At 41.5% G+C, this 25,509-nt stretch overlaps 1 protein-coding gene across 1 annotated transcript; it reads right to left on the reverse strand.

Moving 5' to 3' along the window:
- Positions 1–5,932: 5,932 nt before the first annotated feature.
- On the reverse strand, positions 5,933–24,382 carry mxra5a (matrix-remodelling associated 5a). Its single transcript, XM_079263695.1, has 8 exons — positions 24,341–24,382; positions 23,963–24,175; positions 23,733–23,862; positions 20,053–20,443; positions 16,450–19,974; positions 14,886–15,804; positions 14,453–14,779; positions 5,933–13,863 (listed from the first exon to the last, which is right to left on the reverse strand). Exons 2-8 carry the CDS (start codon positions 24,142–24,144, stop codon positions 12,273–12,275), a joined length of 7,065 nt encoding a protein of 2,354 aa, XP_079119821.1. The 5' UTR covers positions 24,145–24,175; positions 24,341–24,382; the 3' UTR covers positions 5,933–12,272.
- Between the last annotated feature and the right edge of the window lie 1,127 nt (positions 24,383–25,509).

The following is a 25,509-nucleotide window of genomic DNA, read 5'->3' on the forward strand; positions in this document are numbered from 1 at the left end:
ATTTTATAGTTGACAGAAGCAGACACAAATCCACTAAGAGGTATTGTACCTCATACATACAGTTTCCTGTTAACCATCTGCACTGTATGATCTGGATCGCTGCTTGTTTTTCATGATCATAATTCCAACATCCATCTTTTGCCATCTGTTTTTAGGCTGCTGCTTATGTGATTTCCAGCTGGCAGAAGTTTAAAAAGTAACATAATGGACAACCGCAATACCCGAAAAGATGGGATGCTGTGTGACACATAAATAAAACCAGGATGCACTGATTTCCAAATCTCATTTTTTATCCCCAGTATAACGCAAACAACACATCAGATGCTGAAACTGAGACATTTTATCATTTCATGCTTAATATGAGCTCATTGTGACTCTTATGGCAGCAGTTTAATTCAGTGTTATTTATGAGCATGAAATTGCAGTTAAAATGATGTGTTGATGAGTTTTTGTTTTTTTTTTGGCATATTTCCTTCAGAGTCACAGTAAACAGCATGAAGTCATTTTACAGGCTCACTTGGATCAATCACGACCAGTAAATATATCTGAATATTTAACCTGTTATTACCTGGTAACTACACGTTTGCCTGTCTGCACCGCAGTGTTTAACTCTGTGTAACCAGAAGCTGTTGTACAATCATCAGGCATCACGCCACCTGGTGGATAATTAGATTAAAACTATTGAAAAAAACATTTTAAAATAATTAAATCAACCAGGATTAAGCTGAGAAAGACTTAGATGATAAACCAAGAGAATATTGTGGTTGAGACAACATTTAATCAACATTGATCAGAATGAAAACTTGATTTGGTTTCACTGTCAGAAATGAATGAAGATTAATTTCTTGTGTCTGAGGATGTTTTACTGTTACTTCTGATAGACTGTTAGGATCTAATGGGATGTGAAGCACCAGAATCCTTCCCAAACCCCACAAACCTGAAGGATCTGCTGGTATAAACTCTGTCTTTCTCAAGTGGGGGTTAGTGCACCGTCTCAGGCTATAAGAAAATAGAAAAAGGGATGATTTGTTCTTTCTTTTCTGTCTTTCTTACTAAATATTTCAGTTTTTTGGTGTGGTGGATCAGTTCAGATGATCAGGAAACACACATGGAAATGTGCACGTATGCACATTTGTAAAACATTACAGCCCTTTAAATGTGTCTCTGATCATGATGTGAGACACTACCTTATATCTGGGATTATTGTTTTGGGATCTAACAGATCCAGCGTGATTTGCAAGTTAATAATAAAAGATATAAGTATAAAAAATAAATAAAAATATGTTAAACATATAATTTTTAATTGAATGAATTGAAACTGTATTACGTTTTTTAATTCATAGAAATATAATATTTGATTATTACATTATATATTATAACATATAAAACATTTATATTTTAAATATCAAATAAAAATAATAAAAAATAAAATATCTAAATAAATAAAATGACAAAGTGGAATGATAAGATATGGTGAAATCTTCTTTTCCTCCAGAATTTTTAGATTGTTCATAATATTTTCTAAAATAATAGTTAATTGAATGTAAGCATGCTGATAAGTGTTATGGTTGTACTTGTACCTTTTTAGACTAAATCAAATTAGTTCTCATTATTAAGATATTATCCTGTTATTTTAATGGTCCTGATCTCCACAGATCTAATTGTGCTGATTAACTCCTGAACTAAAATGAGGTTGACATTTCTGGTTTGGGGAAAACTGGGCTGAAAAATCATTCTAAAGGGTTACAATGTTGGAAATGTTTGAGGATCACTGGTATAGATGACCTGACAGGTGATCATATTGTTATGTTTGATTTGAAGCATTCCCTCCTTCACTTACCTTTTTTTTTTTTTCATAATTTTCCTCAGTCTTAGTCTTTATTATCTGCTCCCTTATTCTGACGTCGCCATCAGAAACTCGGCTGTGGTTTGATGGGTGTTGTTTTAGATAAAAGTCTCTCTTTTAAGATGGTGTTGTGATTGCTCTCAGACACATGAGATAAGTGTTGTAGAGGTCTAAGCTCCTTCATCTGCTTTGGGTTAAGTGCTTTTGAAGCTCCGCCCCCACTCATCATGTGTGGCAGCCATTACTTAACTACACTGATTCATGCCCAAAGCCGCCTGACTAATTTAATCAGGGCTTCAAACAGATTCTCAGGACCTATAATTGCTGCGATCGGGCTAATTAGGAACAGTGATAGCAATGACAGTCAGCTGGGGAGGTGCAGTGGTAGGGTGGAGCAGGTCTCCGCAGTGGCAAGCTTTCAAGAAACTAAACCAAATTCCCACCATTAAGACGACTTATCAGGAGACAGCTGCATCTTTGGGAATCTGGACTGGATGGTATGCATTTCTCAGGGAGCTCATAAAAGATGATTTTACTGTTAGCGATGCTGTTCCTGATGTCCAAAACTTATAAACAGGATATTAACTGTGAACTCTATCTGGCCTGGATTAAAATGAAACACAACACTTAACTTCCAGAGTGAGCGATGATCCACATGTCTAAACATAATGGATGCATACGTAGGTCTAATGTGTGTTACGCAATTGAAACAGTAAAAGTGAAAGATGGTCCATGTTTAGACATTACAAGCACTCCAGCAGTGAATAACCCAAAATAATGAAAATAAAATTAGGTTTTTGTATCTTACGCCCTTTAACAAAGTGTCAAAAAAATAAAATAAAAAATTATTTGCACATACTGTAGACACAGTAGAATGCCCTGTGATTTGTTGTTGGGCGAAAAGTATACACCAGGGGGGAAAACTATCCAACTATCAGCCCACAACCAATAACAAACTGATTAGGAAAATCAGAAATCTGCTGACTAAATGTTATTGTGGTGGAAAAGATCATTTTCCTCTTCAAATGAGATGATTTAGTTCAAGTCATAAAATAATTAAATTTCAGATCTGGAGTTTTAACTGGCGAATACAACCAGCTGGAAACATTGACGTCATCAGCCAATTTAATCAATGTAAAAGAGAAAAACTAAGGTTGTTATCAGACAACTGTTTTATCGATAATTTTTTCAGCATTTCATCAATACTTTATAAACAGCTAACACATTCACCGCTAAATGTTAGCTTGTTCACCATAAACTGTAAGCATGTTCACTGCTACTATTACTTTAAACCTACTGGGATTAATGGATCAAGTCAAAATGTCAATCATTTCTGGACATATGGCAGTGTCTTTCTGTTATTTAATCACACAATTTATTTGTGTCTTCTCTCTGTTTCCTATGCTGGAGGTTTTCCTTCCTGAAAAAAATATATTTCCTCTCCACTGTCACCTCATGCAGTTTAGGAACTGAATTGAAAAAAAATGCAATCTGTTGGTTTCTTTAGCAGGGTGTATTTTTTACATCTGCTGGCTTGAACACAATTAATATGAATTTGACTGATGTGGATCATATATCGGATGTTGTTTTAACTGCAAATGGAGGGCAACAAACTCAATTTCACTGTATTGACAAAGTGCTTTGAGATGACTGATGTGAACTGGCATTGTACAAATAAAATTGACATTAATGGAAGTGATTGGTAGCAATTTGTGATATTAGCAACCATCAAACTAATCCACTGAATTAATGTCATAAAACTTTGATAAGGCTGTGATTAAGCTTTTGATTTACACCACTACGGCCCATTAATGAAATTTCAAAATTCACAAACAGCCCATTTACGACCAATTGTATCTAACATTTAACATCCAAAAGTAAAAGCACCTGGGGATGACTTTGAATCTTTGACAATGACTGGAAAAAACAGTATAATCACTCAAAACGCAGGTAAAGTTAGCATTTACACTAACAGAAGCCACAACTGTGCGGTTTTCAGGTGGAATAAAGAAATGAAGGCAGCTTCTGGTTTATAATTCCACTCAGTCTTATGTTTAATAGTGTATGTTTGTATTATTTTCCTGAGCTTACAATGCTAAGCAAAACAGGCGGTAAACTCCTACCTAACAGGGGTTACCTAAAAGGGAGCTAAGTCCTAAGCTAACCAGGGCTTGCACTCAATTTAACCCCTGAGCTAATTAGCTAAAAGGGAACTAACCCCTGATCTAACTGGGGTTCCCAGTGATATGACCTCTGAACTTGTTAGATAAAAGGGAACTAACTCCGGAGCTAACAAGGGTTAGGTAACAGGGAACTAACCCCTGATCTAACTGGAGTTGCCAGTGACATGACCTCTAAACTAATTAGTTAAAAGGGAACTAACCCCAGAGCTAACAAGGGTCAGCTAAAAGGGAACTAACCCCAGAGCTAACAAGGGTTAGCTAAAAGGGAACTAACCCCAGAGCTAACAAGGGTTAGCTAAAAGGGAACTAACCCCAGAGCTAACAAGGGTTAGCTAAAAGGGAACTAACCCCAGAGCTAACAAGGGTTAGCTAAAAGGGAACTAACCCCAGAGCTAACAAGGGTTAGCTAAAAGGGAACTAACCCCTTATCTAACTGGGGTTCCCAGTGATAAGACCTCTGAACTAATGAGCTAAAAGGGAGCTAACCCCAGAGCTAACAAGGGTTAGCTAAAAGGGAACTAACCCTGGTCTAACTGGGGTTAGCACTGATTTAACACTTGAGCTAATAAGCTGAAACAAAGCTGAGCTAACAGGTATTTGAATGGGGTTAGCTAAAAGGAAGGTAACCCTGCTCCTGTGACCACCACAAATCTTCACAAGCATGCTAACGTAGTTGTAATCCATCAAGGAGAGCAACTTGTATGCTGGTGGAGGCTCCAACCTACAGCCTCATTTTCTCTACCACTCTGACATGACAGCTTCAGATTCTTTATTCCAGAACTTCCTCAAACAGTTTTGGTTTTGTCAGTCAGCTCCAGCACCATGTGTCTTCCATAGATCACAGCACATGTACACACATATCTCCTCATCTTGAAGCGTCCAAGTGAAGGAGGAGGTTCATCAACCCTACAGCAATGATGCATGTAAAGTGTTTGTGAGTGGATGAGCTGGGTCAACCATCTGAGCTGCCCTGAGAGCAGCTGGGAATACAAACTACAATCATCCACCAGCTTGGTATCACGGCTGAAGCCACACAGCTGGGGACAAGATGTGAGGGTTTCCAGCTGTACTGGAGAAGGTCACAGGTCAACAACAGTCAGCTTTGTAGCACAACAGCTAACTGATCCTCAAGTCTGTATCTTTAGCCTCACTGGGTCTCAGGATGGAAAATGTTGACTTCATCTGCATGAAGGGAGGCTGCTGGGCATTAAGTTGGAAGATGAAGCGGCACAGTGCAGCTGACTGTAACGATGACTACCAGATTAAACAGAGACAGGCAGATTCTTAAAAATTGGACGTTGTCTGGCTGAATGAGATGAGCTAACAGGGGATTTCCTCACAGCTCCAGATGTTTCTTCTCTCTGGAAGATGACACTGTGGCTGTATTCCCAGAGCAAAGATTCCTCATTTCTGGCCATCAGGAGTAACAGTGACCTACTTCCTTCTTCCAGAGGGCTAAACGCTCCCTCTTTTTACTTTGCTCAGCTGTCTATATGAACAAAAAACAAGACTTTTTTTAATATTTGCCTTTCAGATATGCATTAGCTATGTTGAGTCATCATCTTTTCTTCTATTTTCCCACCTCAGCAATAAAAGAAAACTATCTAAATATGACATATTGCTGTGCACCACAGTCTGTTACTGACAAATAATTAACAGATGAGGATAGTACATGTGTCAGCGTGTTGCAGATGCTGCATCCTGCTGTGGACAGGAAGCCTTCACTGAATTATCTAACTGGAAACAAAATACATGCTGAAGGGGAATATTTATGGCCGACAAAACACATGAACAAGTAAAACCAAGTTTCCAGATGAACTTGAACAGTTTTTATTATTTAGAAAATGTAAAGTTATGGATTTTCTGTTTTTACAGCTTGACATAACCAGTCATTGTCAGAAGAAACATCGAGATGAAGGAAGCTGAAAACAAATGATCAGTCTCCTGGTGGCAGCAGCACCATCCAATGCCAAAACTCTGAGGCATGCAGGGAAACACTTTGTTCCAGTTGTGGTAAACTGGCCCAGATTTACATGAAAATGCAGCTGTTCTTCCTCGTCTAACTGTGGGAATCTGATTACAACTGTTCTTTCTACTTTGCCTAATTTTCCAATAATTCCCATTTAAGCGGCTACATTGCAGAATTGGATGTAAGTGGGTTCATCATTTTTATACCAAGACCAAAAGATTCTGACATCAACTGAGCACTTATGCTGAGAAAATACTTATTTTTAACCAAGTGCATGTGTGTTTATCACGGTAACCTTTTAGGATGTTGCGTTGAAGTAGTTAAGAGGAAGACAATCCATTGTTTTTTAAGTCAGGCACTTAGGTGGACGGCCGAGATGTATTTAGTGTTAGTCGGATGCTTCATTTGTACACGTTTGCAAGCTGCAGTAAAGCTGGATTTATAGTCGTATACAAACAGAAAGGCTGACATAGCTAACACTGGCTCTTTCACTCAAGCGTACAGTTACGCCATCATGTTGCAGTCGCTCTTCCACAGGTGCTGCACAAATTCAACAAGGAGCTCCAGAAATCCTGATCTATGTAATCACAAACTAACCAATTAGAAAGAAGTACTTCTGCGTTAACCACAGTGCAAGCAGAGGAGCGTATCAGGTCTGGATGAGGTGTGTGTTGGGCAAGCGGCAACCTCCGGCGGTTAAAAGTGAAGCCTATGCATAGGTGCATAAAACTGCAGTTCCCCCTTCATCCACTAGGGGACTAAACAGAGCAAATCCCCATAGACTCTCATGTTAAAAAGACCAACTTCACAGCAGAAATGAATATGTATACAGCCTGGTTCATTTTCGGTTTATAGGTCTGGTTTACCTTCATGACAACTGTGGGGGGAGTGAATTTTTTTTCTAACTTGCCCGTTTAAAAGTAATTTAATCTCGGAGTTTGGCATATTTAGGGGCGTGTCCTTTTGATTGACAGGTACCAATCTACGGCTTCAAGTCAGAAGAACGTAGAACAACCCCGGTTTCAAGACGGTTAGCAACGTGACTTAGCTTTAGCCCGCTTACCTCTGTTAGCTGGTTAGCTCCTGTTAGCTCTGAGTTAGCTCGGTTAGCTTTTAGCTACAGAAAGCTCGGAGTTCGCTCGATGTCAATCATCCACCATGACGCTCACAGCCCCCCTCTTAGCACCACCTCTTTGCCCATATTTGTATTTTCCGGGAGAGACGGCACGCATGCCCCTGCCAAGATGGCGACGATAGGAACCGCCCACCGAGCTTCAATTCAGCTCTTCAGAAACCTACGGGTGATGTCACGGAGGTTCCATCCATCTCTTTATATACAGTCTATGGTGTTGGGGTTTGTATAAATCCAGCTTTAGGGATAACAGGGGAGATGTTAGGTCATCGGGCAGATTTCTGTAAATCTTATGGATATTTTGAGGAAAACTTTTACATTACAAAAACAATATAGTAGTCTATAATCTTGTAGTCAACTACAATGTTGACCCATTCCTAAATTTATACCATTCATCTGTTTTTAGGAGAAAACAAGCATATGGCCTTTGCATTGCTTCTACATTTAATGAAACTGCCTGAACTTTTCCTTGAATGAACCTTCTTATGGTGACTCAGTTGTTTTAAGTTAATTTATTCTGCAACATAGTTGACCAAATTTTGAAGTTTATGACATACATCTTTACAAATATAACGTGTATCTTAAGTTTCTCACATTGTGCAAGACAGAGTTACCGCAGTCATGTTACAGTCTGTGGTTTCCAGGCATTACATCGCATCTCTGTTACTGTTGCCATTGCTTATGTATGCCGTGATCTCAATATGAACCAATCGCTAACTTCTGTTGTTGCCATGTGAACTGTTTTGTTTACATCCTATAAATAAAGCAACTCTATGATGTCTAAGTTCTACAATATGCTCCCAAGTGGAATCATCTGCAGGAAGCGTAGCGCACAAGCAATGCGTATGACAATGACTATGTTTACCACAAAGCAGCTGCCTGCACAACAATGACGTTAAAAGTAAGCATGCTCTCGGCCTAATCTGAATCATTTAAACAGTATGGTTCGTGTTCAACAATGTATACTAAAGAGCTGCATGAGGAGGTGGAACAGTATGAATAATGACAGACTAGTTGATTTTTTTTATTTTCTACCACTGTAGGAAGATGAAAACTCTTGGTTTTATTTGAGTTATGGAGCATGAAATGCTCCTGACACTTTTGATTTAAGATTTTTGGATTTTTACTAATGGGATCCTCTAATATATACCCATTTTAACTATCATGAAATCATATTATTATAGGACAAATGTATTAAATAAATTCAAACTTTTATCTGATAATAAAAACTAAGGACAGTAGAAATGTTCAGCTTGTTCATCAATGATGAGTTGACGATGTGCAACAAACTGGCTTCTAATAAACATTTATAAATTTAGCAAACATTGCTACAAGACACATCTAATTTGTTACCTGATGTGAGTCGATGTTAGAAGGGAGCAGCATAAATAAGACTTGCACCGTTAACCCTGCATAAACAGTAAAAACTTAAATGCTTTGTCACAAAACAGAGAAACGTCATGCTGGTTATGTTTGTAGAAAGGCACTTAGCTGTACGTGGATTACTTATAGTCCTTTACCATTAGTATCAGCTTGTCTCAACTTAACTCGCCTCAACTTGGTTTGTAGGGTTTTCCACGAGGCTTTTGTACCCTTTTACCAGTACTTTTATTGTAACTCCTCAGTCCAGGTTCTAAGCGAGCTGAGTTGGGTTGTGTGTGATGTCGCCAGACTGCATGCCGCTATTGGTCAGGGGCGTGGCCAATCAGAGGTCAGGAGCGATATCATTGGAAGATATGTAAACACGTATGTAATGTAATGTAAACAACTCGCAAGTTGTTTACATTACGTGACAACCAATGGTGCTACAAACGTCTGTTCCGTGGCCCAACACTGAGGTGGAGACATTTCTTTGTTTGGTTGATAACGAAAAGATTCAGAGGGAACTAGATGGACCGACACAAAATAAAAATATCTTTTCAAGAGCTTTCCGACTCAATGGCTACGGCTAGCAACAGAGTTTTCAGCAGTGTCAAGAGAAGCTGAAAAAGCTCTAAAGTGACCATCGGCAGGTCAAGGAACACAATGGTCGGAGGGGATCTAGGTCCTGTATTGTTATAGAGCTTGTCGTGCACAACACTGACTTTACAGTGATTTCACACAAACCCCGCCCATTCCAGACCTGGTACTAAACTGTAATGGAAAAGAAACAGGACCAAGCTGAGACAAGTTGAGGCGAGTTAAATTGAGACAAGCTGATACTCATGGAAAAGAGGCAATATTCTCACTACCAGCTCCACTGAGGGGTGTAAATGACACAAATATAATGTCAATACAGTAAATAATCAATCATTGTTTGCAGATATCCCAAATCTGTACACAATTTGAACCGGATTCAGGATCCAGTGATGAATATAACACATCTCATCTTCTCCACCAGTTACAGGTCAAGGGAGGTGGCAGCACTTCCTGGTTCTGCTGGAGGTTTTCCTCTCCAGTGTTCCTTGTCCAGCCCAGGATGGAGGATTTAACGGAAGAGAAGATTCAATGCAATCTGTTGTTTTTCTTTAGCTTTTCTTTAGTGAATTGTTTTGATTCACAGGTTTAAATAAATACACTTCGTATAAATGAAATCATTCTGGATGATATAATGGATTGGTGTTAATTGGATTATGATTGTATGATTTTCTGTACTTGTAAATAGGCCTTGATTTGACTGGCATGAACTGGGGCTATACAAATAAAGCTGAACTGAACTGAAACTACATTAACTTCCGTTTACACCAATTAATTTTTGCTTTCTTTGTATGGCACCAATTCATAACAAAGTCATACCAAGGCACCTTTACAGATACCAAACAATTTAATCCAGTTTATCATAATCCAACAATAATAATAGCAAATCAAATCCATTTAATGAGCCCATATAGTCCAGCTTACAACAGTGTATAAACTAAGTCATAAAAAATAAATGCCCAGCCCAGAAAAACAATGGATTGCGTTGAATCTTCTTTTTAATTTAATCCTCCATCCTGCACTGCACAAGACAACAGTGGAGAGGAAAACCTACTTTTAACAAGGCAAGGTAAGGTTATTTGTGAAGCACCTTTCATGTACAAGTGCTTTACATGAAACATTAAACATTACATATGGTGTAAAAACAAAAAAGCATAAAAGACAACGAAAATAGCAAAATCACAATAAAATCATAAATTATGTTGAAATAATTAAAAGCAGAATTAATTAAAAGTTACTGTGCAGATGTCACGCTTAAGCACATAAGAAATGTCTTTAACCTGGATTTAAAAGTTTCTACATTTGTAGAGAGTTTAATCTGCACTGGCAGTCTATTCCACTTGTTTGCAGCGTAACAGCTAAATGCTGCTTCTCCATGTTTAGTCTGGACTCTGGTCTAGTTACATACAAAACGGCAGGACCAGATCCGTTAAGGCAGGGGTGTCCAGGTCTGGTCCTTGAAGGTCGCATTCCTACAGGTTTTCCGTGCATCCGTGTTCCAACACACTCAGAATAATCAGTCACTGTGCAGAACTTTACTGGCTGTGGGAGCCATTAATATGAGCCAGATGTGTTGGAGCAGGGATACATTGAAAACCTGAAGACCTCAAGGACGAACTTTCGACACCCCCTGTGTTAAAATGTACAAACCATTAGGTACTTGCTTTTTATCCTTGTGTTTATATAGCAGGTCTGCAGTCCAATTGTTTACTGGCTTGTATTCAACACTGCTTACTGAAGAATTCCACAATGGGGTGTTTTACAGAGATCAGACCTGATACAGTTGCTGAATTATTAGGTTTTAAACAAAAAAAAACATGGCGATGATGGAGGAGGTTACAATTTAGGTTATTTTTATATAAAGGAAGGAAAAATAACAATCAAAGCAGTATCAAAGATGTAGGGTCGAGTATCACCTGGACCTTAATTTCCGAGCTATTTAGTGCGCCTTAATATAAACCGCACTTTCAACAAGTGTGCAGCAGCTCTGTTCTTTCTTCAGTAGCCACACTGACCGCTTTTAACTTGAAGGCTGCATCCTACACATTTCTGCGTGTGTTTTCCACAATAATGGTGCGTGCATCAAGTGCAAAATGACTTATTAGCCAGTAAATATCGATAAACTAAGCCGTAGGATTCACATAATCATTATAGCCTGGAAATTACATAAATTTCCTCAATCAATTTGATTCAATTCACAACAACCTGATTTTATTAGATTTTTATTTAAACTAATCCAATTAGCCCTTTTACATGACCATTAAAATCAGATATCTGAGAGTAATCTGATTACTGTAATAATCTGATATGATGGATCTACATACACTTCTGAAATACAGTATTAGAAAGATTGTCTACATTTACCAGTATGTTTTTGGTTTTATTTCAGACATACATTCATGGTACCATGACTTCCTGCTATTTCAGTGTTACATTCAGTGTATGTTAAACATGGTGGAGCCCACGGTCTTAGCACTAGCCGCGAATGTGAGAGGTTATAAGCGCATAAATAGTTTGCAGGTGAATGTAATTCAATAATGAACGAAAAAAAAAATCAAAATTTAGTATTATCTCGGCAAGAGAAGTCAATTTTGGATGAAAGGAACACCAACAACCTTTCAGTTGTGTCCATACGCTAAGATCTCACTGAGAGGGTAGTCTTATGAGAATAGGCTCACTGCTATTGCTGGAAAAGGAAACATTAATTATAATTCATCTCTGAGTTTTATGAATTGATATTTGATTAAATAAATATTTTTTTTAAAACCCAGCTCTACATAGATAGTATAAAAGGTCAAGCATGGCATGTTTTGTCTTTCAAAGTTAACATAATTTTCCCTGCTGTTTAATCTGTACCTGACATCCAGTTAAATTGCTTTCTGCACTGTCCCTACCAGTGATTCATGCATTGCAAATTGCAAACCTGTCACAAACTTTCAAACAAAAGGAAAACATGTGAGGCGGCCTTTACAAAAAAAACCAAAAACAACATATTAAGGAAATAAAGCATATTCTCAGCTTAAAGTCACTCACAAAGCACCGCTGTAGGATTTAGTCATATCATTATTTCATTAATACAACAGCAGTTTTTGCTACATTTTAAAACCAAAAACATTACTTGCTTTAAATAAGGCAGTTTCTTGGGCATACAGTATGGATATTGATCCTGATTAACAGTAAAATTTGTCAGAACACGTTAAGAATTGTAGCTTTCGAGTCTGTACCAATGGCGTTCCTGGCTGTGCATCTATAAACACCTGCATCCCTGTGTGTCGGATTCTGGATGATGAGGGAACCTTGTGGGTGGAGATACTTATTTCCATAAAGGCGTGGTTGCGCACTGGCAACCAAACGAGTTTTATCTGGTGTTTCCCATGCCACCTCCACTTTAGGGATCCCAGTCGCTGCACAGTTTAGCTGAACAGCAACTCCATGTTTCACATAAGTCACAGAGGGGGGCCCACTGGTAATCCGTGGGGGGTGTGCAATCACAGTTACAGATACAGGCAGAAGAGAGCTTCCATACTCATTACCAACTCTGCAAACATAGGGTCCTCGATCATAGACTGATACCTGTCGAATGGCAAGTGTACCGTTGGGTAGTATAGCATATCGTCCAGCTCTCTGTGGCCTGTTCAGGACAACCCCACTGGGAAGGGTCCATGATAGTCGGAGGGACTCCCCAGTGGCTTGACAGTGAAGCAAAAGTGTTTCTCCATTCATGATGTTAACAGGTGAGATGTACCTGTTGCTTATCTCTGGTTTTATCCCTGGGGACAGTGTGATTCTGTGCTCTACAAGACCTCCAGAGCTATGGCCCAGACACCGATACAAGCCTGCTTCAGCAACAGATGGGTTGCTGATGACCAAAGAGCCATCAAGTCGGTGAAAAAACTTCGAAAAGCGAACACCACCATGCAAAGGCGTACCGTTGGGTAGGATCCAGGTAGGATGAGGAAGGGTTGAGCCCCCAAAAGAGCAATTTAAAGTCATGGTGTTTCCCACTGTTAGTAATAAGCTGTCTGCTCTTGGACCTCTTGTTAGTGGCATTTGGATAGCTTCCTTTACGTTCAAGTTAACCACTAGCCTGATCTCGCCTCCCTCATTGCGAGCAATGCAAGCCAGTTGTCCTGAATCGCTCTTCTTGGCCGATCGGATTTCCAAGGTACCATTTTGATGAACCGTCATCCGGTTGCTGTAGTACGGTGCAGGAAGGATCACGTTTCCTGGAAGAATCCACATGATGCGAGGTGTGGGGGTTCCCTTCGCTACACAGTCCACCAGTCTCCTTTCATCCTCAGTTGCAGTGACTTTGATGACATTGGCAGCTCCTGTTAACCCATTGATTACTGGAGGAGTTACCAAGACCTCCAGTCTGGTATCTTTATGGTCTTGTCCAGCACTGTTTCTAGCCATGCAAGTGTAATTCCCTCCATCAAATCGTTGGACTTTTTGGACAACCAGTGTTCCATCATCCAGGATCTGGTATTTGTCCAGTTTTGGGGAAATCACTTTCTTTGTTGGGGAAATCCAAGTGATTACAGGTTCAGGTTCCCCCTTGGCATTACACTGCAGCGTAACTGTGTCACCGTAGAAAACCCTGAGAATCTTTTGGCCTTTATTCTGGATTTGTGGAGAGGAAGTTACCTCTTTCACCCGGACTCTGACTTTCATCTCATCTTTGCCAAGTTGGTTCTCCGCATAACAAGTGTAGTCCCCTTCTTCTGGCTTACCCACATCATTGAAGTAAAGCGTCCCATTATCAAACACCACATACCTGCAAAAAAAAATGAAGGCGAAGCAAAAGAATCTGACAAATAAATTGAGCAGTAATGTCTTGTAGGATTTAGCCATCACTTACAAACATTTTCAGGTAACCTTTCCAATCAGGTCCCATTAAATGAGGACAGATTTTCATCTGATGTCTTAATATCAGACATTACCTCTATAACTGAATAATATAATTAATTATAGGCTTTGTCTTTGATTAATCTTGATTAATCAGATTTTAATCATATTGTAATGTTTGGCCTAAAAAGGAACATTATTTGATTGAAATGGATTTTGGTGGATGGTTACATGATATAACAGACACAGGTATAAACATTGTAAATTGGGGCTCTATTAATGTCTGAAAAATTACATTTAATTTAATTTCCTTTCAAAACAGTAAAAAATAAAAATAAAAACAAATAAATTGATATTGAGTGAAAATCATCATCACTTAAAAGTAGATAATTTCAAGAATAATGCTTGCAAACATTACAAACTGATGCTTGATGATAGATTTTGTGAGACTACAACATTTTCATCAACTTCATAGTTTGAAGCTAACTTGTAAAAGTGACTCTACCAGCAGCTCATACCTGCGAGTACGTCCCACGCTTATTCCATCTCTTTGTTTGACTGGATTAACCATGGTGCCGTCTGGCAGAGACCAGCTGATCTCTGGGTTGGGGAGCCCAGAGGCCACACAGTCCACCTTCAAGTCTTCACCGTACACCACCTCTTGACTCGACGGCTGCTGCTTCTGTTCAATCTTGGCTGGTCTGGTCAGCACATCGACTCGCAGCTGAATGTAGTCGTCGCCCATCTTATTACGTGCTACACACAGGTAGTCGCCGCTGTCCTTGTCGGTCACTGAATGGATGGTTATGGTTCCGTTGAGAAACACCTTGATTCTGGGATCAAAACTGCAGAAATGGAAGAAAATGTAACATTCCCATACCAATAGTATATATTACTGATGAGACAAGGCCTTGTGCATTGGGTTACATATGGATTTCAGCATTTTCTCACCTGTACTGAGCATCCACCAGCTTTTTGGAGGGAGTCCTCCAGATGACTCTGGGTTTGGGCTCTCCTGTAGTCACACAGTTGAGCAGCAGCTTGCTAGCATAGATAACCTCTGTTTTCTGGGGAGATGATGATACAATGCTGGCTTTGGCAGAAAGCAGATTCGTCTTTACAATTAAAATAACAGTTCTCCAGCTGATTGCCATGCTGTTGCTAGCCGAGCACTCATATCTTCCAGAATTACCAGGGCCAAGTCCTCGTATGTAGAGCGTCCCGTTAGGGAAGATGATGAAGTTTCGTCCAGTAACTAGCTGCGAAGCAGTGAGCTGCATGCCATCCGGTGTGACCCAGCGTATGATAGGTGGAGGAGTACCTGTGGCAGAGCAGTGGATGTAGGCGGAACTACCCTCTGGTAGACTCATGTTCTCGTGTTTTGCCTGCTGAATCACTGGTGGCAACACTGAGATGTGAAGCTGCACCAATACAGAGTCGGTTCCAGCTGCACTGCTGCTAATGCACTTGTAAATCCCTCGATCTAAATAACCGACCTGGCTGATCCGTAAGGTTCCATTTTTAGAGACAGCCACGCGGCGTTGAGAGGACGCGGCGGCTGAGGCAGCTGTCATGTGGACCTGGCTTGGGAGGACCCACGTGACCCGAGGCAGGGGATGCCCTTCGACCCTGCACTCCAGATCAACATTGCCACCCAAAGGCACAGCGACATCTCGGTGCCTTGGCTGGAGGATCCGCGGATGTTGAGACTGGACTACGAGGTTAACAATCCTCCTGTCTGTGCCATACTGGTTCTGAATCATGCACAGGTACTGGCCACTGTCCATTAGCTGTGCCTTCCTGATGATTAATGTTCCATTCAGGTGGACCTCAAACCTCTGCATCCTGGTGTTCTGTGCAATAGTTAGCCCTAAATGAATGGAAATACACAGCTTAAATTAAAAAATGTGGAATAAAACATCAATGATTCATAACATTTTCTTTAGATACTTATCTTTTATCACAATTTCAGACTGAGGAATATTTTACTGAAATCTTTTGACAATTTGTAGATGCAATTTGTCTGAAACTGGTGAAGCTCTGGCCATCTTTCCATCTAAAAGACTCTTTGAATTGCCCCTTTTATACCTAGTCATTACTGACTTGTTGGCAGTTTACGTAATTAGTCATCAAATGCTCCCCCAGTTACTTTTCCAGCATTTTGTTGCTTCTGTTCAACTTTTTCCAGACATGTTTCTGCATCAGATTCACAATCAGTTAATATTTTCCATGAAATGATAAAATGTCTCAGTTTTAACAACTGACATGTTGTTTATGATCTTTTAGGTATAAAATATGGGTTTATTTCTGAATCAACATGTTTTGTTTTTTATTTACATTTTACAAAATGTCCTAACATTTGTGGAAGTGGTGTCATGCAGAGATGTGATGCCACACCTCCTGTACATCCAGCTGCACACATCCTGAACGACTCATTTGCCACTAAAGGATTTTGTGCAGCAGAAAGTCCTGTGGCTGCACACAAAGCTGAGTTATGAGCTTGAGTCATACATACCAGTAGAAACTTTAGTCCATGACAGGAAGGGCATTGGCAGGCCCTCAGCCTCACAGGGAAGCTGAGCATCTGTTTCAGCTTTCACAGTGATCATCTGGAAGTTTTTCGTAGTTATCCTTGGCTTCCCTCTTGGAGCAGATCCTTGTCCAGGTAGCTGCTGATGAGTGCTTGTTGATGATGTCTCTTTGGATGGGTTGGATCGGACTGTAGCAGCAGCTGGGATGGAGGTCACTGGGTGCTTTGCTGTTGGCCTGCTGCCCATGCTTGTGTCTGGGACAACTGAACTTGTGGTTGTGAGTTTCAGTTCAGGCAACACAGGTGATGTTCTGGTTGGATCTGCTGTGATGAGGATGAGTTCTGTTAGCTGGCCTGGACTGATTCTGGGATACGGTGTGGTGGCCTTTAGAGTGGGGCCAACTTCAGCCCCCGTGGAAGACATTTGGGGTTCACTGGGATGTATCCTGACTGTGAAAAGTGCTCCAGGATAGTTTGTGGGTGAGATCAAAGGTGATGTATTTACAGTACTTGTTTCTTCAAGATTTTTATTCACATTTTTACTCTGATTAAAGCTGTGATAAAAATCAGACAAAATCATTTTGTCTGTTTGTTCTGGCTCTAAATAAGCCTTAATAGGGATGCTAGGTGTCCTGATTAATCCATTGGAGGACAAAGCAGAGGTTGTCTCATCTGCTTCCTGAATGGAAGAAGCAGTTGAGGCAGATGTGGATGGCAGGAATGGAAAACTCCCTTCAGTCTCTTTCAGGAGAGTCTTTCCTTCCTTGTCAACGAGTGTGTCTTGATGGTCTGATTGATTACTCTCGACGTCTATTGGCGAACGTGTCCCAGTGTCAGGCCACGGTGGAGTACCAACTGTAAACCACTGCTGAGTGGTAAACGTGAGCATCTCGGAAAACTCTGGATCAGATGCAGTTTGTGAGATTCCCGAGGCTGATTGGGAGTTTGTAGCTTGGAGTCTCAATCCTGGAGAGGCTGTTGGAAAAGTAGCTGATGAGCTTTCAGAAAGTGGTTTGGCCAGAGGAAGACGACCTTTGTCCTTTGTTTTATAGGAAGTAGTTGGTAGTGTGGTGGTTTCTGGGCCCGCCTCATGCTCATGCCTGGAGACTGTGCTTTCTTTGAGACCCAGTGTGAATGATGACGCCACTTGGCTGTCAGTGAATGGAACACTACGGCTGAAACTCTCTGTTGCAATTCCCAAATGTTCTATTTTTAGGTCCGTGGAGGCTGTGGCCGTTGTTAGGGAAGAGTTTACAAGCATGGTGGCTTTATTCACGTTTTGTTTCCGTCTGTTGGGCCTTTTCCTTCGAATTCCATTCTTTCTCCTGCTGCCGGGCCGCCGGAGGCGGGGAGGAACGTGAGTTTCAGGCTCTGCTCTTGTCGTAAAGATGGGAACTGGCGTAGTTGTCTGCGATGCCGTCGTGAACAGATCCATTTGCAGATCCTTATCAAGCCTAGGATCCTGCAGTGGTGTGACGGTCTCACTGTAATATTTCCCGTCTTCCTCTTGGAAAATCCCTGGTTCAGTTGGTACAATGTTAACCTGGTTCTCCTGAGGATAAAATGTGCTGCTGCTAGGAGAGTTTGTGGTGACATGTAGGGAAGTGGATGTTGTCGGAGGTGGAGATTCGCTGCTTGGATCACTGGTTGTATGTTCACTCTGTGTCGTCGGTACCTCTGTTGTAGCATGGAAGCTGTTCAGAGTATCATCAGATGTGTTGTCTTGGTCCAGTTCACTATGTTGTTTGGTTTTCATGTGTGTGTTTTGTACAAAAGTCTTTGTTGTGATGTAACCCTGCTGCTCCGGTACAGCTGTTCCACCTGGTGAGCCTTCTGTAGCTGCTTTCTCTGACGATGCTTTGTTCTGGGTTGTGTGCTGAACTGGTAATGGCGTGACCGTACCAGTACTTTTGTCTCTAATCTTCGCCAAAATATCCGCCCATTTCTCTGGGTCAATTTTATTCTTTGATGTATCAATCCTTCTCCTGCTGTCAATGCGAGATCCTACTGGTTTCCGAAGCACTGGTGGTCTCCGCCACACATTCCTGGATGGATGGACACCGCCCTTGCCTGGAATCCTCTTTCTAACACCATCCAGGCGTCTTGTTGGGGCTCCATCTTGCGAGACTTCCATGTCCCCTGATGCCTCTGTTTCATCTGCAAGGACTTTAATCTGAGTGCTGACCCCTGAGGCCGATTGAGGTCTTATTTGAAACTTTCGTAAAGGCTGCATGAGTCCTTTACGCCTAAGTACGGTCATTTTTGTGGCCTGTGTATCCATACCGAACTGATTCATAGCCACGCATTTGTAATAACCGTTGTCCAGTAACTGTGTCTGTGGGATATTTAAAGTCCCGTTGGAAGTTACAAAAGCTCTGGATGTGTTATGATGGAAACTAACTATATTGTTGCTTGGCAGAATCCAGTGAACATCGGGATCAGGTGAACCGGAAGCTGTGCAGTTCAGGGAAACGGGGCTCCCTGCAAATTTTTCAATGGATGTAACTGGAGTTTCTTCCCCCGGAAGAGGGCTGGAGGATTCCTGCACATTCAGATGGAAGGGTAGGACTGAAAAGTCTCCATTGACTCTAGCCATACAGTAGTAAATCCCTGTGTCTTTGTGGCTGACAGCTTTAATACTCAGCCGTCCATTGCTGGACACAGACACCCTATTGTCTGGACTGCTGTACGGAGCGTCCAGCTTGGACCCGTCTGGCAGCATCCACTGAATAACCGGCCGCCCAGAACTCTGCACATTACAGTCCATTTGACCTGGGTCGCCCAACATGACAGTAAAAACTTTACGAGTCGTGTTCTTTGACTCGATCATGACCCATGTCCTCTTCTGTCTTCGCACAAGCTCTGTTTCCAGTGTCTTTGAGATGTCCATCCCCAGGATGAGTTTGACGGTTCTGGCTGACGACTGAGGTCGGTTCAGCTGCAGGTCTACAGAGGTCTGCATCAACCATTCAGGCTGGGCCATAATGTTAACTTTAACACCTGTGTAGTACAGGGCATCCTTCACAGAGCTCTGTTTGTACACATAAGTTGGATGAGGATCTTTGCTGATGATAAGTCCTCGCTCTAAGTGAGCTGGCACGCTGCTGTAGTATGCTATCAACCTCCAGAGCTGCTCATATCTCCCTCTGTCAACAGGACATTCAAGATCCACCAAGAAAGTGATGTTAGATACCAGCTGGAGTGGATTAATCTGCTCCCAGCCGATGTTGGTAAGTTCTCTGGGCTCATTAATGCTGCAATCCAGATCCACCTGGTTCCCATGCTCATCAGAAAGGCTCAGGGATACGTTCCCAATTGGTTCTCTGAAGTCCTCTGTTGTCAAAACCTCACTTTGATCGTCCTCTGGTGGAGCTCTTTGAGGAGAGCCGATGAGAGGTCGGCTACAGATCAGATCCTTTGCAACATGGAGCTCCGTTGTCTGGAGGTTTCTGGGAGAAGAGCACACAGGACACACCAGGAGGTTTCGGTCCTTTTTACATTTCAAAACACCTGGAGCAAAGTAAAAGGAGATGATTTTACAATAAAACCACAAAATCTTTTAACAGTGACAATGATGAGGTTTCTGACCTGGTGAAGTCTTTTCCCAGCTGTGGAGCCACCTCATGCTGCAGTCACACATCCACGGGTTCCCATGGAGGAACAGATTCTCCAACTGGGGCATGGTCTCCACCAGCCCAAAGGGCAGCGACATCAGTCCGTTGTCTGACAGGTGGAGGTGCCGCAAAGTGGAGATATGAAACCGGCCCATCACAGTGAAGGTGGCAAAGGTGGCTGGATGTAGCTGCTGAAGTCGGTTTCCTTCCAGCTGTACCAGGCGCAAAGAGGTGAAACCCTGGAAGGCGTCAGGATGGATAAATTCCAGGTGGTTGTGGTCCAGATGCAACCTGGCCAATGACCACAGACCCCGGAAGGTGCTTCTGTTGATCTCCTTCAGCTTGTTGTAGCTCAGCATCAACATCTAAAACCACAAGTGGAACAGAAGCTTATCATTACGGGTCAGAAAACATGAAGTGACTGGATTTAAAACTGGACTGGATGTGAACTGATATGATGTAATCAGTAATATAAAAGCTAAAAATGAATCAGAAGATCTGGAATTCATTTTAACCCACAAAAAAATGGAAACAAAAAGTCCAGTTTCTTTATCTGTCCGTTTAACAAACTGTAAAACAACATTAATTTAATTTTAAAGAATATTTACCATTCATTACCATGTGATGTGAAAAATGATCATAGTGCAGTTTTCAGCTTTCTGGTGTTTATTAAGGGGAAGAAGACAATTATCAGATTCTGTTCAACAAGACTTTGAGCAGTTTTAACCATAAAGTGATGGCAAATGTCTCAGAAACTGGATGTAATCAATATGTCATGTCAGGCTCTTGTGGGTTAAAAACAGGATCCTTTACTCATAAGCCACCTTTAGTCAGCTATTCACATGGCAGCATTCAGTTCCAACGACATGCTCAAGATGACTTACTGAGGTCCAAACTCAAACAAACAGCATCTGGATGAGGAAGAAAGGAGATTTAAGTGATGCTGAATGTGGCATTTCAGCTCCACATTCAGGTAGGATCAGAATTTGGTGGAAACATCAGGAAAACATGGCTCCATCCTGCCTTGTGTCAACAATTCATTGGATAAAATGTGACATTGTAATTTTCTGGTCCCACTTTGCCACTTTGGACCCCGTAACATGACATGTTTTTACCATCACAGTCCACCTGAGTGTTGCTGCTGAGCATGTCCATCCCTTTCTGAGCACAGTGTAGCATCTTCTGATGGAAACTTCCAACAGGATGATGATGGAAACACCATGAGAACATGGATCCATCCTGCCTTGGATCAATGCTTCTTGCTGCTGGTTGTGAAATCTGGTGTGGGAGGTTGTCTTGGCCCAATCTGGATCCATTTGTACCAATGTGACATGACTGAATCATACCAGAGTATTCCTGCTGACCATGTCCATCCCTTTATGAGCAAAGTGTAGCATCTTCTGATGGAATCTTCCAGCAGAATGATGCACCATGTCACAAAGCTCACAACATTTACAACATGACGATGAGTTCACTGTCCTCCAACGGCCTCCACAGTCACCAGATCTCAGTCCAACAGAGCAGCTTTGGGACGTGGTGGAACGGGAGATTCTCATCATGATGTGCAGCAACTGTGTGATGCTTCACGTCAACATGGAACAACATCTCTGAGGAATGTTTCCAACACCTTGTTAAATCTATGAAACCAAGAATTCAGACAGTTCAGGGGGTAAAAGAAGGACCAACCAGGTACTAGCAAGGTGGACCTGGAGAGTGTGTAATATTAGACAAGAACACTGAAAGTAATCCTCAAAAAACACAGAAAATCTTCTAAAAAAAAGAAATAAGAAATGACTATTTCATGTTTAATAAACTGAACATTCAGCAGCATCTTGTCTGAGAAATGTGGGTTTATAATCTGAATGTAAAACTTCCACAACATTTCAAGAGTCAAACTCTTCTGTGGTTCACCGAACATGACTTCAGCGTTTTCAATCATTCATTTTTAGGCCTAAATATTTTGCCACATGAAGGGTTCAGACTCCGGATGAAGGCTCCTATAAGTTTATTCATAAACAACAGGAAGTTAAACTTGTTTTAAACAAACCAGAGGAGTCTGGAGTTAGATAGCTCTCAGCAGAGACGTCGTGTGCGGAAGTAAACATGCTCGAATGTTCATCTAATGTTGTGCATAAATACAAAAGATGTGTAAATTCTCACCACAAAAACTGTTTGGTGTGTTTTTAGTGTGCTCGAGTGTAACTCCAAACCATAATTCTTCTGGTCTTTTCTATAAGATTCAAACTACAAAGAATAATCTTCATCGTTAGACTGAGAGGCGGCGATGCACCGAGCGACAAAACAATCCTGTCAGATGACTGAGTTCATTTATTTTACTAACAGAACTTCATAGTATGTCGTACAAGTCGTGTTCATGTCCTCTGTTGGGAACTTCAACATAAACAAACCATTTTTATCACTTGTTCATGACTACCAAAAGCAGCCAGGAGTCTTTTTTGCGTTGTAATTTCTGAGTGAACATAAATTATCTTTTAAATTTGTGTGAGATGTCTACGATCTGAAGAAGCTGGAGAAAAGAGTATGATTAAAGAGTTTACTGTAAAATGCCCAAGAAGCCTTGAAAGCATCTGTAATTGGAATTTCGCCGGCTCCACCAGTCCACCTTACCTGCAAAGGGAAAGCCGAGATGCCGTGAAGCAGATCATCCTGCTTTAAATGGACTTTTAAAGAACTTTTTTTGGTATTTCAGACAATGAATGAGGAGAATATCTATGCCGTGTGCCCAATTTCACATTTTTACAAATATAAACCTGCTTCCACAGTAATGAGATGGTCATCTGAACATTCAAGGCTTTGGAGCTGTAAAAAGCGCCTCAGCGGAGACGTCCGAGACCTCCAGCTCTCCTTGCTTTTTCGAACAAAAATCTGTTTTAATTTAGCTGATGTGGACTGAGGAAAGTACTTATTTATTCATCATGTTTCGCTCATGGAAGGTCAGGCATAAAACGTCTGAAAGCAGACTTGTAGAGAGAAAACCGGCCCATTTAACCCAGTACGCAGGACAGACTGGCAAAGCTGGCACAGCGGCCAATTTCCAGACTGGCTTCTGTGTATTTATTGGACTTGCTGCTTCATAAAAGTCAAATCAAATAAAAGCTTTATTGTCACTGTTCTGTACAAACTGTTGTGGTGCCGACAAGATAAGAGGATGTTTCTCCAGGATCCACTAAGAACCCCCTGAACCCCGTCGTATTTTCAGGCAGAGCTTACAGATTGGTTTACTTCGGTGTCCATGGCAACAGTCTATGATGTAAAGTTCAGTTCAAAGTTAAAGTGACCTTGTAAATAATAATTTAAACACTAAAAACTATAAATACCGTAAGTACTGGACTTAAACTGAAGTAGTAAAACTAGACTAAGAAGCAGATCCGGATCAGTATTTCAGTTTGTGGAATAAAACAGTGAAACAGTCTGAACGTTATGAGCCCTGAAATGAAGTTCTTGTGAAGAAAATCTAGTCAACACTCGTATTTGTTGTCTTCTTCATGCTGTTGTATCTGGAAGACCCAAACACACTCAGCATGAAGAGTTTCTCCTGTAAACTGGGCTAATAAACACGTAATAAACAGTAATAAAGGAACAGAAGCAGCATTCATCCAGTGACTCATCCCTTCCAGGATGCAGTGAAAGTACCTGGAGTGACGTCAGGTCCCTGAACGCACCATCAGGCAGGGAGTAGATGTTGTTCCCATGAAGCATCAGCAGCTCCAGCTTCCTCAGACCAACCAGAGACTTCTCTGTTATCTTATTAATGCTGTTGAACCTGAAACCATTAAAAAACCAGTGTGAGCTGAGTAAAACCATTGAGCCTGGTGACTGGGAACACAAACAGACTGGATCAGGTCGGGTCATGAAGGACTGACCCCAGGTTGATGCGCTCCGTGTGTTTAGGAAGAGCTGCTGGGATGGAGGTGAGGGAGCGGAAGGTGCAGCGGAGCTCAGCGGGCTGAGGGCAGGAGCAGGGCCGGGGACAGGGCGCCGCGGAGACCTGGAGCAGCTGGATCAGAAGCAGGAGCGTCCGGAGGAGGGACAGGTCCGGCTCCATCTTCACCGTGAAGCTTGGAACAAGTCTGGAACTAGATAATCCATCAGAGGTTAACTTCTCTAGAGCCATAATCCGGATTTAGGTGAGATTTTCCTCCAGACTCTGAAAACTGAGCCGCGAAATGTTCCACAAACTTTTACTTTTAATCATCTTAAAGACGCTTTTTTTTTTTTTTTTTTTTTTTTTTTAAATTTACCTCAGAACATCGTTTTCTTCTGTCCAGGAAACTCCTCAGATTCCATTTTCTCCTGAGTGAAAAGACAGTGCGACCAGCTGGGAGGACAGAAGCAGAGAAATGATCCAGAAGTTAGTCTGCTCCTCTCTGTGCGCCTCCTGAAGGAGCCGCGGCGGTGGCGCGCGTCGTGACGCAGCGGGAGGAGCGAGCAGAGTGTGGAGAGAGGAGGACACAGAGGGAGGATGGAGGCGGACAGACAGACAGACAGAGTCCTGCAGCTGCTAAGTCTCTGCTTTAATGCAGAGTGGTCCGGACCCGTTTTACGCGCTGATGTCCCGCTTCGGTGCCAGTAAAGCAAACCTCCATTAGGAAAGGAAAGAACGTGCACACGCACGCGAGATTGGATCCCACATACCCACACCAGAGGCGCCATTCGTGGGGGGAGAAGCTAGGAAGATTCTAAGGGCCCCATGACTTGATAGGGACCCAAAAAGATGTCCAAACCCTCTCCACAGGGCACTCAATGAAATACCTTCAAATTAGAAATTTTAACCTAAAATTGTCCTTCTGGTATAAACCAAGACCTCCATTCAGTTGTTTCATTAAAAAAAATAGTTTCAAGCTGAATATGAAAGGAAACAAAGTGATTAAAAAGAGTCACTTGCCCCATAAAGGGTTAAACACAACACTAGATCTTTATTCCCATGGAAAGCTTTTTTTTTTTTTTTTTTTTTTTTAATCAGCTTGAAGCAAAAACAAAAATCTATACTTTGCGATCAAGTGGTGGGGTCTATGCCATCGTCTTTCAGAGGGCCTAAAATTCCTGTCGGCGCCGCTGATTTGCACACATCACTGGTCCCACACAGGAGAAAATCCATCCATCAGTAGAGACATGTGAGGCTGAGAAGATAAAACATCTCATCATCCTCATGGCAGAAGAAGCTCCAAAATGTTCCTGGTTTCATATTAAACTCTAAACAGTCACAGCAGGGCTGCTGTTCACTGTATTTACATCCCAAATAGCCAGAAAATGTCACACTAATTCACTTTAAACACACTCTTTACAAGCAACTGCAAGGTAATAGTTATCAAAACCAGTTCCTTTTCAGTTCCATGTGGGGAAAATTAAAAGCTGAATTCCAAACTTGGGAGGAGAAAATTTCCTTGTCTGAAGTGATGCACAATGTTTG

This window comes from Telmatherina bonti (assembly GCF_933228915.1).
Source record: "Telmatherina bonti genome assembly, chromosome: 24".
In the NCBI taxonomy this organism is placed as follows: domain Eukaryota; kingdom Metazoa; phylum Chordata; class Actinopteri; order Atheriniformes; family Telmatherinidae; genus Telmatherina; species Telmatherina bonti.

Coding starts and splice junctions, on each gene's coding strand:
- mxra5a (XM_079263695.1), bottom strand. CDS start 24,144: ATGGAGCCGGACCTGTCCCTCCTCCGGACGCTCCTGCTTCTGATCCAG. Junction 19,975..20,052: donor CTGGGAAAAGACTTCACCAG/GTCAGAAACCTC, acceptor ACTTTGCTCCAG/GTGTTTTGAAATGTAAAAAG. Junction 14,780..14,885: donor CTGGTGGATGCTCAGTACAG/GTGAGAAAATGC, acceptor CCATTTCTGCAG/TTTTGATCCCAGAATCAAGG.